The sequence below is a fragment of the Oxyura jamaicensis genome, chromosome 3 (assembly GCF_011077185.1).
Source record: "Oxyura jamaicensis isolate SHBP4307 breed ruddy duck chromosome 3, BPBGC_Ojam_1.0, whole genome shotgun sequence".
Taxonomy (NCBI): Eukaryota; Metazoa; Chordata; class Aves; order Anseriformes; family Anatidae; genus Oxyura; species Oxyura jamaicensis.
The window spans coordinates 15,101,012-15,113,916 of NC_048895.1; the positions used below are offsets into that span (position 1 = coordinate 15,101,012).

General features: G+C 36.2%; 1 protein-coding gene across 3 annotated transcripts in view; it reads right to left on the reverse strand.

Annotated features, from left to right (window-relative positions):
• Positions 1–12,905, reverse strand: part of WDPCP (WD repeat containing planar cell polarity effector) — a 148,151-nt gene that overhangs the window by 72,746 nt on the left and 62,500 nt on the right. For all 3 annotated transcript variants that reach the window (XM_035322065.1, XM_035322064.1, XM_035322066.1), the window contains exons 10-11: positions 12,315–12,448; positions 7,675–7,866 (exon numbers count right to left, since the gene is read on the reverse strand). In XM_035322065.1, coding sequence (XP_035177956.1) covers positions 7,675–7,866; positions 12,315–12,448 — 326 coding nt within the window. The remainder of the gene's footprint in view (positions 1–7,674; positions 7,867–12,314; positions 12,449–12,905) is intronic.

The following is a 12,905-nucleotide window of genomic DNA, read 5'->3' on the forward strand; positions in this document are numbered from 1 at the left end:
CATTACTTCAGAAGTACATAATGAATTTATAAGCAAGTTATTTGGGATGCTGATCAGACTGATTAGGATGTTTCATTCTGACAGTTTACTTATTTTGTGATTAAAAGGCCTTCTTTTGCTAGAAGCAGCAAGAAAAAAGGATTGTTGCCATTCTGTGGCTGCAAACTAGCTTATACTAGCTAAGACTTTTGTATTAACTAGCTGCAAACTAGTTAATACAAAAGTCTTAGCTAGTATAAGATGTGTAGTTAGGGACATAGTAAGAACTACTTAATAGGCAAGAAACAAAATATTGGATGCGAAAGCATCTAATCCAGAAGTCAATGCACACATCTTGTGAAAACCAAGGGAGCTGATTTCAAACAAGAGTAGTGATCAATAAAATATATATCAAAAAGGAAATAAAAGATGAAATCAGTTATAAAGTCTGAAAACCCTTTTCTCACCTGCTCCACTCACTCCCCAATGAATTAGCTTCTGCAGCTAGTCATTTAAGCCCACAAAACGTGCAGTGGCTACTGTGCAGCGGTTTGGTGTTAGAACACCTTGAAATGTGTAGCTTATTAGGGTGTTAAATTGCATAGCAAGGCAACCTGTAAAAGAGGTTATTGTGGACAGAGGATTACTGTGACCACAGAGCTCTGTAACCCCAAATAAAGACAAGGTGAAGTGTTATTTGTTCTGCAGTTTTCCCTAAGACTATGCTTAGAGACCCAGATAGCTGCCTTTCAAATATGTGAAATAGAAGTCTTGCCCAAGCAAGTCTTCAAAGCTTCCATAACTTCAGTGAAATGAGCCTTGAGGCCCTCTGGGACTCAGATTTCTGTCTTCCTGTGGCAGGTTTCAATGCACTGCATTATTCACCTACACATTTTGATCCCAAACCAGTGCTCTTCTCTGGACACCTCCGCACAAGCGACAAGAAAATCATGAAGATACACACAATAATCAAGCATGTTAGAGATGAAAGACTGAAAGCACTGTTAAATTCTGAAGAGAGACTGGCCTTGAAGCTAAAGACAACAGAGAAGAAAACATGGAAATCATGGATTTTTCAACTCCATAGGAGTGACTACTGGAAAACAGCAGTGGAAATAGTAACAGAAAAATAAATATTGTTATCTGATCATTTGAGAGTCAGCAACAAAATAGAATCCAATTAATACTTTTTTTTCTGCCATGTTAGAGCAATAGAGGGACAGAATGTTGCTCAATACTTTGAATTCAAAAGAAAGTAAAACCTTATATTTTTTGAAAGGCCTAATTTAATGAGCCTTGAGATGAGAAGCTTCCTACCTGCACATAACTTTGGAAGCAGATCCTTGAAATGAAATCTTGGGTAGGGCTGGTTGCTGTATATAGAGAAATTCTATACTAGGGAAATGTTTCTGAGAGGAGAGGAAGACTATTTGCTGTATCTCAAAACACATGTTTTAACACACTGTTTAAACAAATTAGGCTTAAATGAAAGTTTTCTAGAGACTACTGTTCATATTCTGGCTGAAAACAAGAGAAACACTTTTCCTTAGATTGGAACCGATAAAGTGCTTCTCACGCGTCAGTGGCCTCATTTGCCTCTTGGAGGAAGAGTTGCAAGCCTAGAGACCTCTTTGTTCTGGTTTCCTGTTTTGCTGAATGTAACTGGTATTTGGCACTCTGAGGGGGAAAAATGGATATTCTTTCATCTGAGAGGGAAGATTTGAGTTTCTCTGACAGGAATTACTTTTATTAATAATTATTCATGCCACTAACTGAAGAACTAAAGCAGAGACATGCCACTACAGAAGCATGCTAATGAGGCTAAGATAACACTTCTGAAAAAAGAGTTCCTTCTAGTATGAAGCTGAGAGGGACTCTTTATCGTGGTGTGTGGTGATAGGACAAGGGTGAAGGCCTTTAAGTTAAAAGAGGGTAGACTTAGTTTAGATATTAGGAAGAAAATCTTTACTATGATGATGATGAGGCCCTGGCACAGGTTGCCCAGAGAAGCTGTGGATGCCCCATCCCTGGAGGTGCTCAAGGTCAGGCGGGATGGGGCTTTGAGTGACCTGGTCTGTTGGGAGGTGTCCCTGTCTGTGGCAGGGGGAACGGGATGATCTTTAAGGTCCCTTCCAACCCAAACTATTCTATGAAACACAGACTACCAATCAAAACAACTTTTTATTTTATTTTATTTTTTTCCTCAAAGAAGATGGCACGCCATTACCTGCCAATTGTGTATCTGGTTAAGCGGCCACATGCTAGTAAATGTAACGTACGTAATGCTTTAGCAGTCCATTTGAAGGAATCCACTGGGATTCCTTCCTGGCAAGCAGTAGTTCTGAACTCTCTGGAACTCAAGAGGGGAACATTAAAATCACAATATATCCTTCAGTTAACAAACCCAACATTTTTGCGAGGAATGGGAAGGCAAAACTGGAGGACTTCCCTCAGCAGTGGGTAGGACAACTGTCAGAATTGTGGAGCAGGAGACAGGGCAGTGGATCAAAAAAGACAAAGCCATAATACCGCACAGTGACATGTATAATCCTATTCAACGTTAAGTGCTTTCCATAAATCTTGGACCAAGCACTTAGCCTTGGATTTCAAATGAACGTTTCTGGAAGTACTTTGCACGAAGTAAAACCAATTACTTTCTGTAAAATAAATACATTTTTCTTAAAAGTGCTTTTTAGTTTTGAGACATGTATATTACAAAAGCATAGTAAATGTATTTAAATACTGTCCATATAATTTATGCACATTTCCCTATCAGTGTAGCAGTCAAGCATCACTACTGCACATTTATATAATTTTCCCCTTGCAGTAATCAGCAGTATGAGGGATGCTATACATGCCAACTTCTCAAACCCAATACAGAAATCATAATAATCCAAGTCAAGGAATCTGTTAATTTTTGTAACTAACAGGCCTGAATTATGCTATTTAACATACCTTCTTTCTTATGTGTGAAAGAAATAATAGCACTAGCTTGTGTAAGCGGTATCACTATCTTTAGTGCAAATCTTTGAACACTTAAAATTGAAGTATTTTGCATAGAGTACTGGGGAAGGATAAAACCCACATATCAAAACAAATATGATTTTTAAACAGTAGTTCTTAAGCAGAAAATTGGCTTACCGAGCAGATTAAAAAAAAGAAAAAGAAAACAAAAGAAACAGAAATAAGCTTGCTGTGACTGGATTGTGTGTCTTTCAGATGAGAAAAATGTTTGATTTATTTTATGGATGCTAAAAAAATGCTTGTTTAATTTCACACAGTGAGGCTGCAAATAACAACAAACACTTTAATTAGAAATGTAAAGTGCGAAGTGTAGTGCACACTAGAGTAAAATAATTTTAAAGTCAGCACTGTGAAGGAAGAAGAAAAAAACACACTATTTTTAAACTTCTAAAATAAAAATGCAAGGCTCCTACTCCAGCTTACTTGGCTGCATTGCATTTACAGTCCCACATGCGTTCTTATTATTTAGATCTTCAGCCAACTTTTAGTTTTATTTTCTTTTAAAAGTTATCATCATAATATTTATCCTGTATTACTCATTAAACCTTTAACCCAATGTGACATCAAGGATTTTACATTCTCTGCTCTGTGTGTGTGAGAGGTATTTCAGCTATTCAGTCACCCTGTAGATGTTTTTCTGAGTAGTACCAGAACTGTAGGATAGCTCACTCATAAAAGGTCTGCTGTGCGTATTTCACAAGTTTGTGGCACAGTGTGGAGGAAATAACTATTACATGTTGCCTCGTGGGAGAAAGAAAAATAATGTTCTCTCTCAGGAAAATTATCTTTTCCGCAAGATTGAAGTATAATTTTAGTGATTTGTACTAGCATTAAATGGACTGAAAATAAACATGGTAAAGACAAATGCAAACTACTACAGTAACTGAGCCTTGGCATCATCGCCTCCTATTAATTTATGTTTGCTGTTCAAGTTGATTTTAACATGGCTTTCTCTCAAAGCATTTAATCTAAGGATGATTTCAGATCTGATCTTATTTATTCACAGCAAATTGTTTGAAATGATTTCTGGAAGATTCCTCTTCTGCTTTCAAAATCAAAATACCAGCATTATCTCTACAGGGAGACAATTTAAATAACATCCTTGATCATTGGTACTTCAACAAAGAAGAAACAAACAATTAAATAAATAAATTGAAGAATGGATGGGCTTACCAGAGGAAAACAATACACACATGAAAACAGACAAAGGTTCAACAAACAAATACTCCTGCAGCAACACGAGTGCATGCACAACATACATCACACTCCATGGCAGTCATATGTTAACCAGAAAAACATTATTATGTCTTCAGGGGAGGATTCCTAACCAAATCCTATAGCATTTAACAGGGCAAATACTGATCTCTGAAAAAAACAAAACAACAACAACAACAAAAAATGAAGAAAGTAAAAGAAGTCAAGATTTGCAAGGAAAAAGTTGTTTTTGTCCTTAAGGGGATAATGTCTAATTTTAGCCTAATAGTAGCAAATCTTAAGACATGAGGCCATGCAGCACAATTCCAAACATATTTATAGGGTATTTAAAATGTAAAATGGATTTCCCCCATTAAGTTAAAATGCTGCTTAAGTACACCATACCCCAAATACTGTAAGTGAATGTGAATCACTCCAGTGCATAATGTGTAGTTAGAGGATATTATCATGACAAGGGGGTTGGGTTGTCTTGTCCCAGGGCTATTCCTGTCCTCCTCCTAACAAGCAGTCTTCGGGTGGACAGCAAATACCACTCAGAAAATTCTTCCAGGGAGGAAGCAGTATCATTTACATTTGCTCTGCCACAACAATAAGTGTCAGTACCTGGCAGATCTCTTTGTGGTTTTTGTAGGTCAGAACTATTGTGCTGTAGAAAGGCTGTGGGTAGCACCCATTCATTTCCTCAGGCTTAGTTTTCTTTTTCATAACCCCAAACAGCTAGACATTTATGGGCTTCTTTTTGATAAATTCCCCAAATTGAATCACTTAATTCTTCTTCTCATTCTCTTGTTGACAATAATCATTTACTTGGGAGAAAACTCACAATATTGGTCAAAATATGATAAATATGGTTATACTTTAAGGCATAACAATGGCATGACAGGATTTTATTCCAGGTCTATATCTGAAGAACACTATAAATGGTAGGATAGTAGAGGAAAAGAGAGGTAAATAATCATGTTTACAGAAACACTGTATTTTTTTGTGTTACCTGACCTAGAGAGTAACTGTTCAGAAGCTGTCTAAAAATGCTTACTACATTTTGGCTCTTGTTTAAGCTATTCCATGATGCTCAGAAGTTAAAGGTGTTAAGTTCCCCCCTAAGACTCTGGAGGGTAAAGATGTACTTAAGTTAATTGCAGTTTGGGGATTGATGCTATTTCTAGAGCTGCTGGGTTACAACATCCCTTGGTCTGTGAAGGGAAATGTAACTACCACCTGTAAGGGCTACTAGAGAAATCAAGGAAAAAAAAGAAAGAAAGAAAAACACTATTATAGTTTGCATGTCATGGATATATAGGAAAAGCATATAGGCAGAGTGTCTTGAGTATCTAAGACATAAATATGTGGGACAGACTAATTTACAACCAGAAAAAAAAAAAAGTTATTTATATGTAACTAAATTTTCCATACCTGTGGTATAGTACTTAGTATTTTGTTGACAAACATGGGAAAAGAAATTTCTTCATGGGAAAAAGAAATCTGTGGAGTTTAGAATTAAAACAGACAAGTGCAGACAAAGGATGAGAAAAAGGAAAGCAACGGAACAGTTAAATTTGGCAGTTCTGCTTTTTAAAATAATTTCCTTATATTTATATTACAATATAGGCTAAATTAAAAGGGTAATGAGTTTAGGCCTAAAGGCTCAGTCAATGCTTATTGCCCTTATTGTGTTAAGCACCAGTGATGTGCTTGGGACTACATTAGACAGACTGAACCCTGAGCTCAAAGTGTAAACCAGAAAAGGATAAAACAAAGTGCACTGAAAGATGCAGAGTGATGCTGTGATTTGGCATCTCCCTATAATATATAAATGGAGAAAGCTTTAAACCAAATGGGTAGTTTCTGTGAACTTCATAGAAGAAACAAGTCTTAAAAAAAATCTCAGAAAATAGAGATCTCAAAACGGTATGTTGAAATTAGGGAGCATCCTGGAAGAACACACAGAGATACGGCAAGGAAACGAATGGCATGGGAATGTCGCTGTCAGAACCAAGAAATATGGATGTTACAGTAAGAAATCAGAACTGATCTGTTAGTAGGATGACGTTTCATAATATGAAACTGACACAGGAGACTAGGCTGCAAAAGCTTACAAAGTACAGATGCATGTTTTAACTACCAGAGCCATGTTTATATGTGATTGGGCACAGCTGCAGGGGAAATTGAGAACTGCAGGTGTGTATCAGGCAGAAGAGAAAGATGAGTCAAAGATGACCACTAGTGGAGAGAGGTCAATTGAAAAGAAATAAAGAAGGCAGAACTGGAGGTAATTTAAACTTAAATTCTAGAGTGATTAATGACAGAAATAAGAAAAGCTGTCTCAACTACGTTTTCTCTTTTGCTTTCAATATATATAGAAAATCCCAAGGGAAAAAAAACTCACTGAAATTAATATTAGTTATCAAAGTAATAATTCCAAGACATTAAAACATTTACATTTTCCCAAATTAAAGAGAACAGAATGTTGTTTATATGCACAGCTTATTCTAAAGTGTTACTTTGGGTTTTTCCCTAAAGGGAAATAGCCTATAATAGCTACCGCAGAACAGCTATTCCACAGCTGATCCTCAAGTTTGTGCTCTTCTCTCACAGTCAGTGCCTTTTTACTCCATACTAGAATTGGCTTAAACTAAACTGAAAATAAAACTCTAAATATAGGAGCATCTATATAAGAAATTAGTCCAAAACATCTTATTCAGTTTAAATTCAAGCTACAGTTCTTTTCAAAATATGCCCAGATAGCTTCATTTAAAAGTTTTTACTTAACATAAAAAAACTGGATTTGAATAGCAGATTCTTAAACATATGAAATAAATATGAAATAGATGAAATGGAAACATTTGCCTAAAAATGTGAGCTAAGCAAGTGTCAGGAGGGTCAGCCTGTAGCCTTGTTCTAATCCATAGTTTACATTTCCACCTGTAGTTGGGGAATTTTGAATTTTTCTCCAAGAAAACATTCCCTAATTTGATCAATACCCATCAAAACAATTTAAGCAGCATCTGGGTGTAGCTAAAAGTTTGTAATAAAACATTTGAAGTAGATTAAGAATTACCTATCAGTTAACGTTGCAGATAACGTAAAATAATTGCATTGGAGAACAGCATGCAACAGATACAGCTTATAAACCAGGTTAAAGAGTGTTTAGTGGTAGCAGCTCCAAAGCTATTCTGTTTTAAAGACCTATTTTCTGTGCTTCATTTCTCAGATTGCCAATTTTGACGTGAACTAAACACTAAACATAGTAAATAATGTTTTTTTTTCCATTAAATAATGAATTTCTGTTTTAAGATTAGAATGGCTGATCTTCCTCTCTTAATTTTTCCTCTCTTCCTCTCTCAACATTTTAAACATACCTGTTTCTTTTTGTCTACCAGAAAATGCATTTAATTTGAATAGTTATTTCTTTAGCAAGTCTGCAAAATCATGTAACAAGAGAGTTGAGAACTTTACCTCCAGTTTGCCATTTGCACAGCCTAATAGCAATAGGTTGGCTCTGTCCCTCTCAGAGGAAATAGGAGACCAAGGCCATGCTCCATCACTAGCTGCTGACCACCAGCAAATGACCATGTCTTGCATATAGTTTATTGCCAGGTGACGTTTCATCCTTCTACCTTCTGGTCCAGGTATATCAATATAAGAAATCTGATGGAAGAAAAAAAAAAAATAAGCAGGAAATATTTACGGTGATAAAATAGCACAGTAGGAGCAATTGGGAGTGTTTATTTTGGATGTGTGAAAGAGAATCTATATATACACAGAGGACTGTGTACATATATCTCCATATAGGTTGTCTGTAAATGTGAGAAATATCTCCTCAGACAGAAAGAGACATGCTCACACTTTTATCTATGGGGAGGGGATTGGGAAGGAAAGGAATGTGAGTTAAGAAGGAATTTACTGCAATGACTCCAATCAATACCAAAATGTACAGTCATGGTTGCTTGACAGCATCGACCTACACACAGGATTTAAGCTTAGCCATATTAAATGGCAAGTTCTGCGAAGCTGACCAGGGAACTAAGGCTAGTGTTTAAGACATAATCGAATATTAAATATATTCTACAGTGTTCGAGCAAACATATACCTTTTTTTTTTTCCTCCCTAAATTAAGGAATCCAGATACAACTATCTGCTTTGCAAGAGAATATACTTTTCTGCATAATGTGGATGAGCTACAGCATCATGCGTAAAGTTTATTCAGCTCTTGAGAATTGTGCCTCTTTCTCAGGAAGGATTTGTGGAATTTATTATTCAAACTCCGTTATTCTGGAGCATGGTTATTTGAAAACATGAGCAGTGCACCATCTGGGTGACACATGCCAAGGAAATATAGATTGCACCGCATTTCTGCTTAAGGAATTAATGGAAGGTTGATAGCTAGGGGAAAAAAAAACTATCTTGCCATTGCTGGTCAGCAATAATCGAACCACTTTCTGGGGATTAAGCGCATGGCTAAGCCTACTGGACCAGACACTAGCAAAGGGCAGGGGGTCTTCTTATCAGAGAAATGCTTCTGGAGCCAGTCTCACTACATGACAGATTGCTTTCATATTCCTGTCTGCAAGGCAACAAAGGATGGCAGTAATGCGATAATGCCAGAGTGCAATGGGTGTTAAGAACCCGTTGCATTTATGTATTGTATTTAGTAAATAATCAGGCTCATCCAAATTGTGATCTCACCACTCAACCAAGGCCATTAAAATCAAGGTTAATGCTTTAATAATCCTTTGCTGTTTTTTATATGGTCAAAAAGAACCCTTTTCTATTTGCATGGTCATAATATTATTGACCTCTTCATCCCCTGAATACACATCAAAAGGAACTGAAATCAAAGTAATTACCAATGTTGTTCTCTCATGGTAAACATTTAACTCCTTGTACTGTCTCCTTCAGTAAATTGAAACGGATTAAAAAACACAGATGTGAAAAACTTGCAAAAGACCAATATTTTCAGAATATCCTGTTTTACTTGTCAAAATTCTATTTAAAAGTATAAAGCACACATAAAAGTGAACAAGTAACTTCTATTTGAATTAAAACTACGTAAAAATAGTGAATTTGGAAGCAACATGTTCTTAGGGTGGAAAACCACAAATACTTTCACAGATATTAATTAGTGCTGTACAGCAGTGTTAACTGTTGGTAACAATTTCACATCTAGTAACAGAGAATAATATTTTTGTATAACTTCACCTCTTGCATTAGACATTACACTTTCAAACATGGACTAATGCCACTGAGAAAAGGCAAATGATAACAGCTGGGTTTTTATTTTGCTGTACTTCAAGACTGTAGTGGTTCACACAATAATTCTTTCTTATTTTTTTCAAAGTGTAAATAAGATTTAAGGCAGTATCACTTAGAAAAGGAGAGGATGGAGAAAGAAATTCTACTATTTAGGTATGTATTGTGTAAAAAATTAACTTTTGGATAAATATCAAACTGTGATGGGAGAAGCAGGGTTGACTTGTTCTCTTTATTAATGGCACTCTGGCAGTCCAGTAATATCGAGACTTCCCTACAAATTTTCCCCACCATTCGGCTGGACCCCGAACAATGTGAACATGCATCTGTCCACATATCAAAGAAATTACAATCTAAATAAGGCAGAAATTTAATTATATCATTACATATAATTGTAAGCAAGCATTTTCCTAATTTTTAGAAACAGAGATTTAAAATCAAATACTACTTACATTTTTCAAGGCTACCCTGAATGTCACAGGCAGAGATGAAGGCTACACTTAAATTTCCTGAATCTTTGTTCTCTATTTCAATCCCATGGTAGTTCTGTACAAGTGCAAGCTACCCTTTAATTCACTTTCTCTTGAGAAAAAAAATCAAAACTAGGGTGCTGTTTTTGTTTTAAGTGTATATTGTTTGCACATTTGTAATTAAGAAAGATCTTCTGTTTCTTTTGTTGCTACTGGTAGCAACACTACTTCTGATCTTTAGCTTCTGTAAGCTTGACCAAGAACAGCCATGAAGAACTCTAATTCAATGCAGAGAGCTGACATAATATTATTGCAGTAGTGAATAATAGTTTCTGCTGGCTCACACTAGTGCTATTCTGAAGATAATAAAAATTATATTTAGCTGCCTAACTAGCAAGCTTCACACAAAAGAATATTCAATTAAAAAATGCAAATGCCTCTTTTTTTTTTTTTTTTTTGGCTGGCAAAGAAATAATCCATAGTGATTCCCACTGATTTCAAGAGAAAGCAAAGTTAACATTGGAGGTGTTTCTAGAAGCTCAGCTGTGTCAGCAAAGAACTGAACATAACAACCCTATTAAGGAGTCCAGCAGATATTTCTGGTTTCCTAGGGCAGAGACAGTTTTCTATGGATTAGGCTTTCCTTTTTCCCAAGAAAAACTGCCATAACCATTAGATCCAAAATGTGCACAGCAATACCCACTACGAAAATATATTTTCTAAACCTAAATGAAGCAAGGAACTATGACCCTTACAATTTAATGAAGGCAATCTTCAGCTCACCACAGTTTCTTAGAGTTTAATGCTATTAAAAAAAACCATCAACAACAAAAACCACCGCCACCCACCAACCTTGCTTCTAAAGCACAACAAACACCATAGGCCAGGCACAAGTGCACATCATTTTAAAGTAAACTACGTATCAGCTCAGTTCCTGGTGAACAGTGAACTGTCTCAAATCCACGTTATAGAGGTTGGATCAATCTCGCAAACACAAGTCATTGCTGAAAAGAGGCCCTGAACTGAAACAGCCTGGAAAATGTATTAGATATTCATCCTTGCAGAAAGTATTTCTACCAAGTAAGTTAAAACGTACTATGGCAAAACTTAAATTAAACACATCTTTAAAAAGCTTGCCTTGAAGTTGCACATTCCCTTATGTGAGGAAGCAAATTACTAAGAGGTTGTCAAGGGAAAAATATTTGCTAGCACAAGATTGTTTTCCTTAACATTTATGCAATTTGAAATACATACAAACTATCTCTCTTCTCACTGCATCTTTCTACCTTTCTTAGGCAAAGGCTTGCCTCCGCTTCTTTCTTGAAGTGATTGGACTCAGCCCTTTTCCTATTGTACCTGTTTCAAGTTAGTTGCCTTTGGCTGATTACTTTGTTATACTGTGGTAATGCCAAGCACTTCCACCTAAAGTCAGAGTTACACTGTCCTGAAGCCAAAGAGCTTGTGGTGCAAATAGGTTCTGTCTACATAGACCAACCCACTCAAGATGCAGCATAATTTAGCTTGAGATGAACTCGTTTCTACTGTCATCTAAGCCAGTCAGTTTAAAACTAGCTCAACAATATGTAAACTACCTTTCTGCTACTGTTGTGACTGTGGTATAGACATACCCCTACATAAAAGACTGGAAAAGGGAGTATTTTAACCAATATGATATAAGTGGGGAATTGAGATACAGAGGCACCAAATCACTTTCCTAAGATCACAGACATCGTTGCGCAGTGGTGAGAAACTCAGCTTCTGTATCTTGAGTCCTAGCTCTATGGCTTAATTGTAAAACCAACTCTCCCAACAATATGATTACTGTAACTAGAGGGAAAATTAAGATTTCTGCAAGGAGTTACAACAGTCTTAGAACTCAGTCAGAAGACTGAATTATCATAGCTTCACAAGTTCGTGTGTATCAGTTGAGCCATAGTAATTGACCATGTGTCCGTTTTTAGCCCACAGCAAACAAGAGGCAAAACACATTACCTTAAATCTTTTACACTGAGGTTTACCATTACAGATTTTACTTCATGCTTGTTAGATGCTGAGAATGTGCAAACGGTCAGTTACTGCTGCTCAACTGACACAAGGTAATCTGTTAAGCAGGGGTAACTTAACTGTGTGTCTGAGCCCTTAACCTAAATACAGTAGAAAATTGGATCCCTCTTGGCACAGTATTTTTAACTCATTAGCTCAGAATGCCTTGTCATTTTTCTTGACTTTTCAATAACTGTCATTTTTAGAATTTGAGATGTTCTGATCAGTTATACAAAGGTTTTTTAATTTATACTTCTGTAAAGTATCTGTGAGTGCCAGTGATTTGTAATATAAAGATACCGTAGCCTTTACAGTCACCATTGACAGCTATACCTTAAAATCCAAACAAGAGAGTTTTTCCAGCCTTCTGTTTACATCAGGAGAACCCATCTTCTTTGTAAACTGAATGAAGCAGAGTTGGTTATGGTCCTCGAATGACAAGATGATGAAATTGTCTGTAAGAACAGCTGGAAAAAAAAAAATAGTCACCACTGTAATACCTGTTTCTAGTAAGAAAACAAATTTCTGAACTCTCCACTGAGATGTTGCAAAAAGCAATTTTTTCAAGACAGCATCTTAAATATTACACTGAAGCCTCTGTAATCTCCTAAAAGACATCAATGTGTCATTCTGCAATGTGTCATTCTGCCTGGACCTTCTTGGAAATGAGAAATAAAGCTTAGGGAGTACTCAGATTACATAAACCTGAATAAATTAACTCATATCAAGTTACCACTGCATTCAAATATGTGCCCTTCCACATCCATTTTTTTTCTCAGCCTTCAGTTTTTTTTTTTTTTTTTTTTTTTCTTACAGTAGCATCCATTGTATTTTGGAATTTTGGAAGTGCACCTCATGTAGCATTGCTGGTATTGAGCATGATAAATTAAAATTAGTACATGAGGTGTATCTGGAATTCTGACA